Source organism: Pygocentrus nattereri, chromosome 15 (assembly GCF_015220715.1).
Source record: "Pygocentrus nattereri isolate fPygNat1 chromosome 15, fPygNat1.pri, whole genome shotgun sequence".
NCBI lineage: Eukaryota > Metazoa > Chordata > Actinopteri > Characiformes > Serrasalmidae > Pygocentrus > Pygocentrus nattereri.
This window is the reverse complement of record NC_051225.1, coordinates 5,746,656-5,765,235: the sequence shown is the minus strand read 5'-3', so window position 1 is coordinate 5,765,235 and position 18,580 is coordinate 5,746,656. Positions and strand designations below refer to the sequence as shown.

The window sequence follows — 18,580 nt, the reverse complement described above, 5'->3', positions numbered from 1 at the left end:
GTCATTCTACATATAAATGAGGCTACTTGGTTGTCATATTGGTAATTCCGCAAAGCTCACTCTAAGATTTGTGGTGAGACAGTTTTATGTAGATGTTTTTGTATAGAAGTTTTAGTTCATTGCTTAAAAATAAAGCACTCTTAGTTCCAGAATGGTACTTGGTTTGGACACACGGTTGTAACCCTTAATTGCCATACAAACATTTATAAAAATTGTTATTTAAATGAATAATAATGATAATGAAAAATTAAATGTACACAATTTTCCACTAACCCAAGCCACAGTTGGTCAACCAAGACATCTTTGGTGTCCAAATTCTGCTTCCTTAGTTTAGACCTGGAGCTATGAGGCCAACATTGCTGACAAACACTAGAAGTCAATAGTCACCCTAATCCTTTCCGTACCTACATTCCCAGTACTTCTCTCAACGTTTTCAAACTGCATCCAGGCCTTCATTAAGGTTGTGCAGACTTGTAGTTGTGGTTTAGGACACAATATGCCTTACAATGACCTCCGAAACGGAACAAAACTTCAAAACTGCAGCTGAATGCTGCAGGCAGCTATTAGACAACAGGAGTTATGCTGAATTCTGACTTCTGTTTACATACATGCACATCATGTGGTGGTGGATCATTCTCAGCACTGCAGTAACACCCACATATTGGTGGTGTGTTAGTGTGTGTTGTGCTGGTATGAGTGGATCAGGCACAGCAGTGCTGCTGCAATTTTTCAACACCGTGTCCACTCACTGTCCACTGTATTAGACACTCCTACCTTGTCAGTCCACCTTGTGCATGTAAAGTCAGAGATGATGGCTCATCTGCTGCGGCACAGTTTGTGTTGGTCATCCTCTAGTCCTTCATCAGTGGTCACAGGACGCTGCCCACAGGACGCTGCCCACAGGACAGTTGGCTGGATATTTTTAGTTGGTGGACTATTCTCACTGAGGTGTTTAAAAACTTCAGGAGCACTGCTGTGTCGGATCCACTCATACCAGCACAACACACCTAACACACCACACACTAACACACCACCAGTGTTACCAGTGTCAGTGTCACCGCAGTGCTGAGAATGATCCACCACCCAAATATTACCTGCTCTGTGAGGGTCCATGAGGGTCCTGACCACTGGAGAAAAGGGTAAAAGGGGGTAACAGAGTATCAGAGAAACAGATGGACTGCAGTCTGTAACTGTAGAACTACAAAGTGCAGCTGATAGTGGAGCTGATAAGATGGACAGTGAGTGTAGAAACAAGGAGGTGGTCATAATGTTATGCCTGATCAGTGTGTATGTATGTATGCACACACACACACACACACACACACACACACACACCATATATATATATATATATATATGGTGATGCCCAGTCTATCCTCCAAAGAAAAAAAATTAATGATGGGTTTTTTTGCATTCATTTGTGAGACACTGCTCACCAGCCACTTATTTTTATCTCCGGTGGTGGAAGCGGTTGCAGGGTGTATTTCTTCTCCTTCTACTCCACGTGACATGTTTGATTGCAGCAATGACAGATGCTTTTGTGATCTTCGGTAATGATGGCTTTGCCTTGCTAGTGGCTGCATTGTTAGGCCAGCTTGTAATTTTGAGTTAACGGGCCTACTCCACACCGCATGTCCCTGAGATGCATGAGAAAATGACATGTTGGAATATTGATGAAGACTCACCAACTCAATCTGATATAGCTCTCATTATCTCCAGTCAGTGTGTCATGTGCTGTGCATTGTTATTCTCTGTTCAGGGGCTTTCTGTATCCCCGTCTACATGCCCTATATCCTGACAGGCCGCTGGATGCTTGGCCGGGGCCTCTGCAAGCTGTGGCTAGTGATGGACTATCTGCTGTGCACGGCTTCAGTCTTCAACATCGTCCTCATCAGCTATGACCGCTTCCTGTCTGTCACCAGAGCCGTATGTAAAGATTTCAAATGCACCTACAGACACACACACACACGCATGCATTTTGAGGGTGTCTCAGCTGGTATGCTATAGGGGAACAATATAAAGCGAATCACATATCAGGAATAACACAGACTGATAACAATATCACTATGTACCTCTATGTATTAGATCTAGGGCTCAATTCAAAGCGTAATTCTATCAGTTTTCCCAAATTTCTTGTAATGACATGTAAACAGTCATTCAAAGTGGCTTAATGTGGGACGTTTAATTCTAAAGGAACTTACTGACTGAGCTTTCAGTGGTGGTGATAGGAACCAAGGGTAATTTTACTTACTTAATTTTACTTAATTATATAGTGGTTAATGTGAAAAAAAAAAGGTTTTTTTGGGGATGATTCACCGTAAAACACCCTGCATGTACCTCTCCACCATGAACAGATGTAAAAAGTATATTTAAAACATATTTTAGGGAAAAAACCTTTAAAAAAATGATCATAAGCTCTCAAAAGCATTAAACTCTTCAGACGTCTGGTTCCTATCAACACCAGTGTAAACAAGTCTAACTGTGAGTTTCTGAGCATTTCACACCAAACCACTCTTACTTTGCTTACATCTGAAGCACCTCTTTGTGCAGAAATGGATGCAAAGGGATATCATCAACTTAGAGACATAAAAAGGAGAGTAAACAAGCCAGTTATGTTCATTTTATATTAATTGAAGGTCATTTTCATATATGGGGGATTTTATTGCACTGAGGCCCATTAGATCCTCTGCTTGGATGGTTGCATTTGACTATGTTCAGACTGCCAGCCCAAATCTGATTTTTGGCATGTCCAGTTTGATTTTTTATAGTTTGGACAGCTAAGACCACATGAAATCTGATTTTTACAAATTAGATCCAAGCCACATTTGGAATTGGAAATGTGATTCCAATCAGTTTTTACAGATTGAAGCTCTGGCTGCTCAAATTGGATTCAATGCGTCTTTTGCGCAGTGGGTCAAATCTAGAGTGACGGCAAACCACGCAGATAGGCTGGTGATATCTGGACACACAAATCCGATCTTATCACTCGCAAACAACAGTGCGGACAGACGTCTCAAAAGATCTGATTTGAGAAACAAATCCGATTTGCCTGCAGTCCAAACATAACCTTTGACTCACCTTGGACATCATGACAATTTACTGTGAAGCAAAATGTCCCTATTATGCCAAAAAAAAGTTCTCTCTTATTTCCACCTTAAAACAAACAATTGTGTTATTGCTATTGGACATAAAACAGTTTGCTCTCCTAGAAGAAATCCATCCTATTACTGTCCAAGGCAGATGCAATTTTCATAAATTTGTATTTCACTCCTTTTTATGATCTACAGAACGAACAATTTTGTAACGGTTCCAGCAATTTCATCGCTCTACAGATGGCTCAGCCTTGAAGGCCAACTCAATCAAAACTACAAACATATAATATCTATGGCAAGTTTTCATTCAGTGTAAACAACAATTTGCACAAACTGCCCTCATTCGGTATTAAAGGCAGTACAACTGAATGAATGCAGCTTGTCCAGCAATCAAAAGTAGCCTCTCAGGCAGTTATGAGACACGAGGCATCCGTAACAAGCCTGTCCCCTCTTACTGACCTTTCCATCCGGCTTGTGTTTGTTGTCTGAGCACGGCCTCTGATGTTAACCACAAGGCTAAAAGTCAAGGCTAAAAGGGGAACGCAGAAGTCAAACGATGCGCCGGGAAGCCAAAGAGCCTTATCTTTACCCAGCGAGGTTTACTCTCTAATATCTGCTATAATGCACACAGTGGCTGATGAGAAGTGGTCACTTTTGTAACCTCATTTCAACATCGCTCAAAGCTCACGGCAAAAATAAACACACCCGACGATATGACACTACTGTCATACAGCCAGGAGAGAATGCTGAAAAGAGAATAAGGAGGATCTAAAACAAGAAATGCATTGGAAAAACTTATTTTTGAAGAGTTTGATAGAGCGTGTAAGTTTCAAAACACACCCATGTCCATAAAAGTCAATATATGGACACCAACTACATAGACCCTCAAAAAATATTTAAGTCCAAAAGTTAAAACTTATGTATTTTAATTATATGTCAATTTTCCATTCAATTCAAATCCGTAAATCCGATATAAAAAACATAATAATTTATGTTTCTCCATCATGTTCAGTAAAGCTGAATGAATTAAATAAAGTTTAAATTAGAAGTGCTTGTAGGATTTATGCAATACTTTTACATCACATTTATGTATTTCTAAAGAGTCAGTAGGACCTTCTGTATTCACCGCGCAGTTATTCAGACTGTGTAAATGTAGTAAATGACAAAACATGTTAAATTCACAAACCTGTACTGTCGTCCAAACTGTATTAAACAGTATTTGCTGAGGCTCTTTACAGACACGTGCACACTTTTATAAGAAATAAACAGAACTTTATAGATTGCAGCTGTGATAAAATTCCCTGGTTTAGAATTTCTGTTCACTCCCAACTGAACTACTAATTAAAGCAGATCTTTATGAGCACAACTTTCCTTTTGAGGTGCAGCTCTCATACTAACCATCATGCCATGTCGAGGTCAAATACAGTTACGAAAACCATGAACTGTTGATTAAATTAGTAAATACATTAAATTCCTCCAAATTGGCTTGCATCTAATGAATACAAATAAGTAAATTCTATTTTCAGGGGTTTTTTTAATATAAAATGTTTGCTTAATGTTTATGGGGGCCACAAATCTAAAATCTTTTGAGTGTAGGCTGTAGGGTGTAGGATATTCAGCCTACAGATGTTTAGTTCCGCCTATTCAGCCTGCATTGCGTTTTGAATGAGGCAAATACAGTGCAGTGGTCATTTGTGTCTCAGTGATGCACACACAGTTAGTGATGCTCATTCTGAATCATTCGAAATGTCCAAGCGAAATGAATCAATAGCTCCAATCTGCATCAAAGTTTTGAAACCCTGGTTTTGCACATGACCTGATGTTACACAGGCTATTGGAATCAGGAATGTTTGTATGCCATCCATCCATCCATCCATCCTCCACCGCTTATCCGAGTCCAGGTCGCGGGGGGCAGCAGCCTAAGCAAAGAGGCGTAGGCCTCCCTCTCCTCCACCACCTCCTCCTGCTCTTCTGGGGGGATGCCGAGGCGTTCCCAAGACAGGCGAGAGATATAATCGCTCCAGCGTATCCTGGGTCTTCCCTAATCAACGGGGTTGTTAATTTAAGCAACATGAACTGTTGCTAATGTTGGCTAAAGTTAGCGAGGTAAACAGCTAGCTAAATTATCTCTACAATCAGAGAACTAACTAAGTAAGTAATAAAAGCTGAATTCAGGGTCATATAGTTTATTGAGCAGATAATATGGACATTTTGGGGGTTATTAGTTTGCAAGAAAATAAGACACTAAAGTTAGCTACCTTGCTCAATTAGCTGTCTGTAGTTAGCAACGTTGCTAACTGATATCCAGCTTAATTAGCTAGCTTACCTGATCTGCAAAGCAGCAGGCTTGCTACCAAGGTTAGCAGGATGAATTAGCTAGCTAGCTAAAATAACGTCAGTGGAAATCTCCATTTCAGAACCAGAGAACATGACTGTCGTGAGACGGGCAAAGAAGCAGAGGCACGAAGTACATTTCAAACATTTTAGGTATTTATGACAACAGAATTTGCGTCTGTAACAGTCTGGTGACTGACTTTCCATTCCAGTTTGGGTTCATCACAGCTAGAACCATTTAATTCCAAACACAAAGGAAGCTCTGATCGTTAAAATGTTCTTTCTGCATTTGGTCCATTCTGGAAAAGGCTGTTTTTGAATATTCCAGGATTTACAGACTCAGCAGTGAAAAGTATCTCAAAGCAATGGCTTTGTTCACATGAAAGCCATTTATGCCCTACATAAAATTGCTGGTTTGAAGTGAAGTCGTTGATAACATGTCAAAACTGAACTGAAGGCAGATAGAACCTTGTCATTCTAGGCCCACGATATGGCAGTCTTAACAAAACGGATTAATTCCGAGGAAAATGGAAATGAGTGAAAAATGAATTATGACTATAAACCCACACAAATATCCAAAGTGGACCTCAGGAGAAAAATACACAGGACAAATTTAGGATATAGTCTCTTTGAAAACACAACAAGAAACCGATGTTTTAAATAAATGGATTGCCTTCTGAACAGAGAGATCAGGGTATCAAGGTTAGCTGGAAAATGAAGGGACTCCTCCATGCAAAATCCATAATTTAGTAGCGCTGTGGTAATGCTTCATCTTGGAGACACTTTGTGGTCTTTGAGTTATGCAGATGAGCAAGAGTTAGCAAATTCTGCATGGTTAATAAGCTGGAAGATAAAGGCACTGACACCGAAGCTCATATTTGAAATGAAAAGGGCTCATGAGTGCGGCCCTTGGTGTTCGGTGCCCATATTTATGGATATCTCAGTCAGAGTTCTGCTCTAGGGTTATCTCCCCTGTCTGTGTCATTGTATTCATTAGGGGTATGAGAGGCGCTCTTAGTAGTTTGATGAGGTGCAGGTCTCACAAGTAATGTTCTATTCCGACATTAATCTCAAAATCCAGGTGATACAATATATGCTGGATCCACAGACACACTGCTGTGGAATCAGGCCTGCTTTTTGAAGGACGTCAGCTTGCGTTGTAGAGAATCAGTGAACCTGTAGTGCGTGACTGAAAAATGAGGCAGGGAATCAGGCAGACCCATGTGTGTTTGGTATATAGCTCCCCAGTGGACCGCTAGTTGGCTGGTTTACAACCACAGCATGGGCCATGCTTGATGCATGTCCAGCACGCCTCATTTGGAAATCCGCAAATCAGACATCATACGTTTAATATCTAGTAAAGAATTAATGTGTGTGGGATTTGAAAAACAATCCAGCAGTTAAAAATAAAGGTGCTCCTATGGAGCAATGCCATAGGAGAACCATATTTGGTTCCATAAAGAACCTTTGGATGGAGTGTAGAGAGTATACACTCCTAAAGAAGATGGTTCTTCAAAGGAATGGTTCTATTTAGCACCATGAGTTCTTTATAGAGCCATTTCATGCTTAAGCAGTTCTTTGCATGGTGAAATAGTTCTTCTGATTGATGGAGAATCTGTTGTATATGTCCTGTAGAAAATGGTTCTGTATAACACCAATAAAAGGTTTCGCTATTTGTTACATTGTCAAGCTTGTAACAATAGAAGAACCCTTCTTGGTGCTATATAGAACCATTTCCCAAAAGTTTCTGTATAGAACCATATGATACATTCTCCATCAATCTGAAGAACATTCACCATGCAAAAGAACCAATTAAGCATGAAATGGGTCTATGTAGAACCTATGGTCCGAGTAGTATCATTCCCTTTATTAAAGAACCCTTGAAGAACCATCTTTTTAAGTGTGTTGAGGAACATACTGACCCAGTTTTCGTTTTCAGTGGTGGTGATGATAACCGGGGGTCAACACACACATCTCTACAACACACACACACACACACACACTAAGCTGCTTATCCTTGTCGGTTGATGGGGTTGCTGGAGCCTATCTAAGCACTCATTGTACAGAAGCCAGGAAACACCCATATTCACACACACACACACACACACACACACACACACACACACACACACACACCTAGGGCCAGTTTAGCATCTCCAATTTGCCTGACTGCATGTCTTTGGACTGAGGGAGGAAACCCACGCAGACACATGGAGACCATTCGAAGTCCACACTGAAGGGACCCTGGTTGTCCGGCTGGGGAATCGAACCCAGACCATTCTTGTTGTGAGGTGACAGCGCTACTCACTGCAACTCCCTAAGGGAGGAGAGGTAAATGCAGGGCATTGTAAGGCAAACCCCTTCTAGAAAATATCATAAAACAGTGTGTCAGTCATCAGGCAACACAAGGGAGCAACTTCCTGGGGGGGAGAACTTAAAGGCTTCCTATCACCACCAATGTGAACAATTCTGACTAGGTTAGTTTCTCTTGAATGGCAAATTTCAGTTCAAACCATTCTAAACGGCATTGTTTAACAATTTAATTAAGCATTTATTTTACTCTCCCTTGAAGATTGAAGAAGTTCCGGATAGTCTAAAGGTTCTATAGAAAATAAAGGTTTTTCCAGGACAAGAACAATTTAGAAACCTTTCATTTTTAAGAGTGCAGAGATTTCAGGGAAGGCACTGGCCACTCTGGCCACCCCTTTGAAAACTTGAATCTCTTCTGGCTGTTTATCTTAAAAGACTGTATTGAAATAGATGTTATGTTTTTTGGTAAAATCAAGGGCTTTTTTGAGGCACCTGGAGGGTCATGAAATCTTAGGGCTTCTGCTGGCAGACTATGAATGGAAGTCATCACAGCCCACCACGATGCTTAATTCCAGAGTAAAGTTTAAACAAATAATTCAAAGTTTTCCACCTATATGGGGATACAGCCTAGTGCAGTGTGACCTGTCGAGTAATATTTAATAATAATTCATGGATGTTGTCCTATTACATGGAGAAATTACTACCACATGTAGTGATAAAGAAAGTGACTGTCACAGTGGTGAGGGAGATTTTCCCCACTTAAGCCTCCTGGAACAGCAGGAGAGAACTTTTCAGCATTCATACATCTATACTGTATGTGTTCGAGTCTATGGAGCACATATTTCAGGAGAAAGTGCAGCTGCTAATGGCTGGCCGGATCTAACAGAGTGTAAAATAAAGCAGGTGCCACTGTAAAAAAAAAAGAGAATCTAATTGTCTCTCATTACACAGCAATGTTTAAAGCAGAAACCTTGGATTTCGTTTTTTCCCCTTTTTCTTTTTATTTTATTATTCTGAGCAAAGTGTCAGCCTCGACTCGGACTCCACTACTACAAAGTGTCAGCCTCGACTCGGACTCCACTACTACAAAGTGTCAGCCTCGACTCGGACTCCACTACTACAAAGTGTCAGCCTTGACTCTGACTCCACTACTACAAAGTGTCAGCCTCGACTCGGACTCCACTACTACAAAGTGTCAGCCTCGACTCTGACTCCACTACTACAAAGTGTCAGCCTCGACTCGGACTCCACTACTACAAAGTGTCAGCCTTGACTCTGACTCCACTACTACAAAGTGTCAGCCTCGACTCGGACTCCACTACTACAAAGTGTCAGCCTCGACTCGGACTCCACTACTACAAAGTGTCAGCCTTGACTCGGACTCCACTACTACAAAGTGTCAGAATTGACTCGGACTCCACTACTACAAAGTATCAGAATTGACTCGGACTCCACTACTACAAAGTGTCAGAATTGACTCCACTACTACAAAGTCTCAGTCTTGACTCTGACTCCACTACTACAAAGTCTCAGTCTTGACTGAGACTCAACTACTACAAAGTCTCAGCCTTGACTCTGACTCGATTTCTACAAAGTCCAGTTTTGACTCACACTCCACTACTACAAACTTTGTGTTGACTGGGACTTAAATTCTCCAACTTCTTGAGTTGGACTTGACTACTACAAAGTATTGTCCTTGACTTGGACTCAACTACTACAAAGTATTGTCCCTGACTTGAGCGCAACTACAATAAAGACTGTGTCTTAATTTGGACTACTACAAAGTCACTACTACTAAATCTTAGACTTGACTCCACAAAATCTCATTCTTGACTCAGGGTCAACTGCTACAAGGCCTTGGTCTTGACTTGCACTCCACTACTAAAGAGTGTCAGCCTTGACTCAGACTCCACTACTACAAAGTCTCAGCCTTGACACCGCCTTGAATTCCACAAAGTCTCGATCTTGAGTCAGCACAACTACCACAAAGTCTTCACTTGGTTATGTACTTATGCAAATACATTATGCAAATGAGTATCTGAGTAATTTGACTGTTACAACATGCAAACATGAATACTTGAACAGCTTTTTGCCCAAAAGGCACGCAAGCAAATAGCCGACCTGGAAGCCTCTGGAACAATGCAGCTCAAGCCGGATGAACAGAATTTAGGAGCTTCTTTTATTTCCCGCGAACTCAAAGTCTGTGAAAACCCAACTGAACTGCTTCGTTCTGAATATCTCCAATAACGGCACCATGCAAATCTTCTGAAGCAGCGTTCAGAGGCGCATAAAACGCATAGCTCATAATTTCCTGCCAGTCTGAAACCCCATCTTGTTAAGAGGAAGAGAACTCCAGCTGTGAGCCATTTTTGCATTTGAATCGTCTCCATAAAGCAAAGTAAAGGAGTCCGTTAAACAAGCTTTCAAACCTGAATGGCCTCGATGCTTCCTAACCAGAGGAACAGTTTGAAATAATTCAGCCAATATGCACCCGGTTCCCTGAAACTGGAAAACGAGCAGACGATTTAGCTAAAAAATCCTAGTTGATAAACATGCGCGATGAGCTTGACACCAGCTCACTATTATATTATAGTTTGTATGGTTTTGTTTTGAACACTGAGATGAGCTGTATGCACCCAGTGACTTGCACTGAAATATAAAACGTTATGACATCAGTCACAGCTTTTCTGGTGCTAGATCAGTACTGAACTGATATTATGTATCTTATGTTTTCAATTGATTTCATATTAGCTAAAACATCATAAGTGCCCTGCAACCACCAGTGGGCCACTTTGAACCTTTCAGCTGTGGAAAGCGGAGCAGACTGCATAATATTTAAAGGGCCTATATCATGCAAAATAAATGATGTAGTACGTATAGACAGTTAAAGTTGCATCAGTAACATGCAGCTCTTTTGCTGCTCTGGTGCAGCTCCACAGAATTAGATTTCTAGGTAAAAATAAAATAATCCTCATTTGCAATAAAATAAAGCTCTGCTGATCGTTCAACACAGTTTCAGCAGTAAATGGCCAATAAACTCTGAAGTTAACGCAGAACTGCTAATTCACCCTTTAGCCCTGAAGTTTGGCACACAGACAACAATCTCACCTAACTAGTGGCTAACGAAAAGGAAAAGAGAAAGACTTGAAGAGAAAGATTTAAGACGAATATTGATCATTTGGAGGCGAATGCACTTATATTTGCATTTATAATCACTTCAGCAGGTTTCCTTATATGTTTAATCTGCAACAAGAAACTATCAAACACTAAAGAGTTGCGAGGCTGAAGTCAGCTTCTTGTTTGAATTGTCCCCTTCCACCTTAAATGGTGCAACAGTTACATTCTTAAGGTGGAACAAGAAAATTAGAATGAGAAGCTGGTGAATGAGAAGCGACTTTAGTCTCGTAAAAGAAGTCAAATGTTGAGACGTTTTACAAGAAACGGTTCTACTTTTGAGAAAAAGTTTCCTGCTGGAGATGTGAGAAAAGAGGCTATAGCTGAGCTAAAGCCAACACTGGGGCATTAGTACATACTGAGACATATTTACAGCCAAGATTGTAAAATGGACATAAAATATTGTGGCTCCAAAGGTGGTTTGATTTTTTTATTGAAAGGACAAAATGGCTGTTTTTAACATTTTGGTTTCCGACCCCTGACTTATGGGAATCATACAGGCACTGATGCAAATACTTGGAACGCTTCTCAACCAATCAGGCTGCGCAGGAAAATATACTTAGGCCAATATGGCATCAGCATGGCATTTAGGAAAGGGTGCATTTAGTGTGTGCTCTGAGAAATGGGACAAACCTGGACACTTAGCAAAAACACATGAATGCACAAACCAGTACACAAGTGTGAACTTTGGAACAGGGTTCATCTATGCTGATGTTTTCCTTGATCCCCTGCCACATGTTTGATGCTAGCTAGTGGAGGCTATAGCTAATTAGCTGGAACATTACATATTTTGCTTTGACTGGAATGTTACCAGGAAAAAAGCTTGATATGTCCCCTCTGGATACAGACAATCCTGGCAACTCTCCCAGTGCAGTCTTACACTAGCAAACTGGAAAGAGTAGGAACCATAGAGATGTCCAAAAGGGAAGTGCTAATCCGGTTAGGAGTAGTCGTGTCTATTTTATTTCCTTCCCCCACTGCTCATCAACTCATTCACCGGTTTTGTTACCGTAGGAACAGCAGTAGACGAAGTACACAAACCATGTACTTGAGTTAAAGCAGAGACACCCAAGGTAAAATATTACTCCAGTAAAAGTAGAAGTTCCTCCCTTTAGATTAAAAGTACTAAAGTATTTACCTTCAAATGTACTTAAGTATAAAGTAAAAGTACTAAAAGAGTAATTCTGGCTCTGATCTGGTCCTGTTATCATTTTTATAACCAGACTGGCTTCATGAACTCATTTCAGGTGAAAGTCCTCCAGCGTCTCTCTTGGTAAACCAGTCTTTTAATAGAACGTCATTAATTAGTGACGCTGACGTCTATTAAAATGATCAGAAGCACAAAACACTGAAGGTAAACAGTTTCCATCAGGGAGAACCGAGTGGCTCTGAAATCACTTTTTACACACAAGCAAAGTTTCAGTTTCAGATTTATTTACAACTTAGTTCCAAGTTTAAGTTGAATAAAAACTGGCTTTAAACTCAGGATCACAGATGAGCTCCTTTACTATGTTGATCTGTAGGCGTCTGTTCATAAACATAAACCAGCCCAAACTCATTTACTATAAAATGAAATGGTGTTTGTAGAAATTCAGAAAAAAGCCGCGTCAGTCTCAACTGCATATGTGGACATATTTCTATATTGTGCTCTATTTACACAAAGTTAGGTTAGTTCATCATTTATGTTGATCAGACTCTCCCAAAGTTTTACGCTGCTGCGCTGACGTTGAACCGCGTGCTGCACTGGGTCGGTATGACCAACAGGTCAAAACCAGCTCTAAACAAAGTGACCGCTGGGCCCTGATTGGTGCTCTGGCTTTTGATTGGGAATGATACTTTATCTGCAGGGTGTATTGTAAGTGATTTCTTCTGTTGTCCAAAATAATTGCCCACACTAGGAAGGTGATTTCAGGCTTGATAGTTGGTAAGGTTATCAGGATCTAAAACAAATGAGGATAAATGACAGAATTCAGACATGTGCTATTAAGAGAACAAGATGAGGTTTATTCTCACCAGACGAAAGCGTAGTCAGAGTCCTAGCATGGGTCAAAGCCAGAAGGTGCAGCAGGATCACAAAGGTGATCATAACATCAAGCAAACAAAACCAAAGGTTTCACAAACACACAGCAAGAGCCCAAGGCAGAGGTACAGAAACGGGCAAGCAAAATCAGAAAACAGGTCCAAAAACAAGCAAACACAATCAGAGAATCCACTCAGCAAGTTCATCAGAAACAATACTTCACACTGACTAGTTCTAAAGCCCGGGCGTATAATCTATCTGCTTTGAACATGTGACAAATATACACAGGAGAATCAAGTCAGTAATCGGGTGATTGAGAGCGCCGATAGGTTGGTCTTACAGAGTCAGAAGTCATGGGATCCCAGTTGGGATTGTGGGTGGAGTAGTTCGACTCAGACTCCAAGTCAATGGGAAGTTGTGCTGTCGCATGCTCTTGTGAAGGAGTCTGGGAAACGCAGTCCAATTTGAATTGCGAGTTGGTCCGAGGCGTGACATTAAGAAAAAAGGTGCAATACTCACTCCACACAAGTTCTCGCCATCCCTCCTGGAGAACTAGCAGGCTGCAGAGTTCAGTGAAAACAAACGATGGAAGCCCTTGATTGGCTAGAACTGGGTTGAAGATGAAGATCAGCAGGAGGAGGGATGGTGACCACCGCTCTATAGAGAAAACATCATAGAGTTAGAATATGGCATTTTGGCCCACAGTCAAGGAGACAGTTTAAAAGCTCAGACAGACTGCAAACAGATATGGGCCCCTAATTGACGGAGCGGTTCAAATTTCTCATCTACCTCACCCCCTTAAAGAGGCACTGAGGCCAACATGGCAAATTTACCCATCACTACATCCTACAGCAGTGTAGTCTGTAAAATATGACATTCCAGTTTAAGGAGTAATCAGAAAAAAACATTACGATGATGTGTCTTGAAGATCGGAGTAACTTTTGAAAAACTACTACTACCACTGCTTTGGGTGAATTTTTGGGGTTTGGATTTTTTTTCATTAGCTACACTCTTAAAAAAGGTTCTTTGCGGGTTCTTTAGTAAAGACAATGGTTCTATATAGAGCCATGAACACTCAAAGAACCTTTTCCATGCTTAAAGGTTTGCACTGTGAAACGGTTTTTCAGATCGATGAAAAGTGTGTTGTATAAGGTTCTTACAGAACCTTTTTGAAAAGGGTTCTACACAGCACCAAAAAGGGTTTTGTTGCGGTTACAATGTCAAGCTTATAACAATAGAAGAACCCTTTTTGGTGCTATATAGAACCCTTTTCAAAAGGTTCTATACAGAAAAACCATTTCGCAATGCAAAGAACCCGTTATTCATGCAAAATCTTCTTTGAGTGTTTAATGTTCTCCAAGGAACTATTTTCTTTAGTAAAGAACCACTGAAGAACCACCATTTTTAATAGGGTGGACATATAATACACACTTAAAACGATGGTTCTTTAAGGGTTCTTTAGTAAAGACAATGGTTCTATATAGAGCCATGAACACTCAAAGAACCGTATGCATGCTTAGAGCTCTTTGCATCATGAAATCGTTCTTCAGATTGATGAAAAATGTGTTGTGTAAGGTTCTATATAGAAACCTTTTTTAAAAAGGGTTCTATATAGTTGATGTTACAATTACAAAACCTTTTTGGTGCTATATAGAGCCATATACACACTCAACATCATCAATCTGAAGAATAATTTAACCATGCTCATGGTTCTATATAGAACTATTGTCTTTAATAAAGAACCCTTGAAGAATCATCTTTTTAAGTTTGTAGCGAACACAGTCTATAGAATATTAGCCTAGTGGTTTAAGTGGCTTGAAGATAGGATTGTTTGGCACCACAGGGATTCCCAATTGTTTTATGATGCATTTGTGTAATGCATGCTGGGAATTGTAGTGAGAAGACAATGCTGAGCTACAGAAAACTGTAATAAAATGACAAAGAACATGTTAGGTTTTAGCCCAGAAGTCCCCTCCTATGATTCCCAGGCATAGGGTATACTTTGGTTTGTCCATCTGAATCTACATGACCAAATTTTAAGGTAAATTATTCAGCAACTGCATCAAATAAATGTACAATTTTATTTTATTTCTTTCTTTTTGTGGTGTTTTATGATCACACATGTCACTCTATACTTACGATTTACTGCTGACAGCCAAAAATCTCCGTTATTTTCTAAAAGTGATGTTTCCAGAGCAGATCACTGAAGAGACGCCGTCTGTTTATAGTTTATAGCCCAGATTTGGGGGAAAACGGGTCGACTTTCAGTAGAAAAACAAGTTCAGCTTCTTTTATTATAAGGGTTTACAAAGTGGCGACAAAATTCTTGGTGATAAAAAACGTGTGTTTGTTTATGTATGTTGAATATTACAGAAATAAGAACTGATATCTCAATAATACCTAATAGAACCTTATAGCCTTCTTGAACAAAACACATCGTGTGCTACTTTCGGCTTATAATCCGAAGCTCCCACTGTTTAAATACGTTGAGTAATGTCTCATTTTTCTCAAAGCGATTAAACATTTGCAGACATCATCATTTCGAGAGTGCGTTCTACCGTTTCATGCATAATGCATGAGATTTTGGGGTGAATTCTGAATAAATATGTAATCTCGTTTCGCTTAAAGAGCTGATTGTTGTAATGAATGGTGCTGCATGCTGTTCATTACAGCAGTAGGGATTTTTCTGTCTCTAATTGCTTTTAAAAGAGCAAAACTGTTACGTGAGTCACTAATGAGCCATTGCATGGTAAACATTTTAGGACATTTGTAGGAGGCTTGGACCTCATGCAGAGTAATAGAACGCAGTCTCTTATATACTGACAGTGGCATTTTGGAGGAAAATGCTGAAAAGCTTGAGCTCTGAACTGCCTCGGTCTCAGGGTGTCCGTGAAATAGCAGTGGGCTAACAGAGATCTTGCCCAAACCGGAGTGAACAATTCCTCATGTGAATAGTCCTTATTTGCAACCTTGAATACTTTGAGGTTTATGTAATCTCCAAACTTGGAGCTGCGAGTGCTGCGAGGCGTGAAATGCTATAATAAAAGTCTGGAGCCACTGCGGCCCAAAGCTTTCTGCTTCTCCACTCCCTAAAGGAAACTCCTATTTCCACTTTTTGTAGTGGGAGGACAGAGGTATATCACAACGACGCACCTCAAGGACTCGCACTTTCCTGAGACCGAACGAAAGCGGATGATTGCTTTTCTTGGTTGTCATCTCATTTGTCATTTTTGGAAATGGAAAAAGCCACCAAGCTTTTCTCCCCCTGGCTGGAGTCGGAGCATCACCTGCAGCTTCGCTGAGCGCCACCAGCACAATCCATCAGCAGACCAAACACACGTTCATCACGCCAGCGCCTCCAAAACCAGGAGCACTGCAGCAAAACGGAACACAGTTAATCTTTTTACTGGATAATCAATCAAGGGTGTAATAGTATTATGTGAAAGATACGTTTGGCTTTGTCTAACATTGCCAGCTAAAACAAACACTGACGTCTCTGATTTTCTTTCATAGATTTGATGCTTGTTAATACACTCACACGAGGCTAACCCTCAGAACTCCCACGTCAACAGATCACACAAAAGAAACTTAATTCACTGGAAGAAATGCTTCCAATTTCATGGCTTTGAAGTACCACAATTTTGTGTCATTCCCATGCTGAGAGCAAGCCCACGGCAAAATAAATTGCCTTTCGGCTAAAGCAAGATAACGCAATGAACACATGAAATAAAACTTATTCTTAACTGACGACAAAAAGTCCTGACATGCACCCCGTGATAACAAGGCGTAGTCAGAGCTCAGGCTGAAAACAATGAACCAACAGGGTTGTTTGGCTTACAAACTGAAAATATGTTCACGTTAAATAAATCACTTGTCTTTAAGTAACTGCTTTAGGTAAAATGGACAAAAATGAATGGAAGAACATTTCAGTGAATTTTGAGTTTACATGGATCCAAAGAGAATTTCCTTCCAGTGAAATCCGAAGTAAGGTGCATTGAAGTGTTTCAGTTTTGTTCCATCAACATTTTAACGTCATCTTGAGGTAACAAAGTCTGCACAGACTAACTCGACTGCATTTAACTGAAGGGGAATGTGGGTCTAATTGAATTAAGTTCAGACAACAAGTTATTTTTCGATTGTGTTTGTTTCTGTACACTGTTAGAAATAAATGTATACAAACAATGTAAACACCACAGTGGTTGCACGGAAAAATAAAGGTTTCGAAATGGCTTGGATATACATTTCTAAGAAAAACCCTTAATTAATATGCAAATTTAACATGACAATCTATAAAACAAAGGTGCCAAAAAGTTTTTTGTTTATTTATTTGGGGTTTTTTTTGCACTAAACCACAAATAACCACTTTGGGTTCCCTAAAGAACCTTAAATAGACGATTCTTTAGAGATCCGTTTTTAAACATGAAATGTAGGAGTGTAAAGAACCTCCACGTAATGTAGTAAGAACCCTAAACTACAGACCATTTACATTAAACTGTTAAAAAAAGAGGGTTCTTAAGTAAAGAAAATGGATCGATATAGAACCCTGAACACTCCAAGAACCCTTTGCATGGTTACAGGGTTCTTTGCATCCGAAAGCGTTCTTCAGACTGATGGCGAATGTGTTTTAAATGATTCTATAAGGCACATTCTTGAAAAGGGTTCTATATTGTACCAAAAAGGGTTCTTCTATTGTGACAATGTCAAGCTTATAGCAATAGAAGAACACTTTTTGGTACATAGAACCTTTTTCAAAAAGGTTCAACATACAACCATCTACAGCACATTCTCTATCGATCTGAAGAACGCTTTATGATGCAAAGAACCCTGTAACCATGCAATGGGTTCTTTGAGTGTTCAGGGTTCTATATAGAACCAGATTCTTTCCTGAAGACCCCTTGAAGAATCATCTTTTTTTTTTAAAGAATTTAAACTTTATTACGATTTCCACACTCCCACACTTCATTTATAATAATTATTTCTTTAAAGAACCTTTTACTGAAAGGATCCTTAGGGAACCAACACTGGTTCTTCTATGCAGGCCCAGTGCTAAATGTAAATCATGAGCCCAGCATCTAAATCCCAGAGGGGTCGGAGGCGAGGAGGGAGTGATGTGTGACTCAAGGGCTTCATGACGCATTCATAAGCTCTGAATAATGTGTTTATGAAGCACTACTTGAACATTTATTAAGTGCTTATGTCGGTTCTCGCAACCTGACATAAGATGTTTTATGAAATAAATGACATTGTACTGACATAATATGAATAAACCTTGAGCATATTTACAGCACTAAACATTTAAAACACTATACATAACTATTTATGTCAGCATTCTCAAGATGATATTGTATTAATATCAGGTGAAATATGCCTGGAAACCACCCCCTCTTCCCTCCATGGCATAGATAAGATGATTGATGCAATTATGTATAGGGTTTAAATATGTTTAGTGCTGTAAATATGTTCAACGTTTATTCATATTATGTCAGTACAATGTCATTTATTTCATAAAACATCTTATGTCAGGTTGCGAGAACCGACATAAGCACTTAATAAATGTTCAAGTAGTGCTTCATAAACACATTATTCAGTGCTTATGAATGTGTTATGAAGCCCTTATGTATGGAGCCTTCAAATAAAGTGTTAGCAACAT

The 18,580-nt window shown here is 40.0% G+C and overlaps 1 protein-coding gene across 1 annotated transcript in view; it reads left to right on the top strand.

The window, feature by feature from the left end:
- Window positions 1–18,580, top strand: part of LOC108424938 (histamine H3 receptor) — a 42,940-nt gene that overhangs the window by 7,093 nt on the left and 17,267 nt on the right. The window contains exon 2 of the mRNA XM_017693265.2: window positions 1,760–1,926. Coding sequence (XP_017548754.2) covers window positions 1,760–1,926 — 167 coding nt within the window. The remainder of the gene's footprint in view (window positions 1–1,759; window positions 1,927–18,580) is intronic.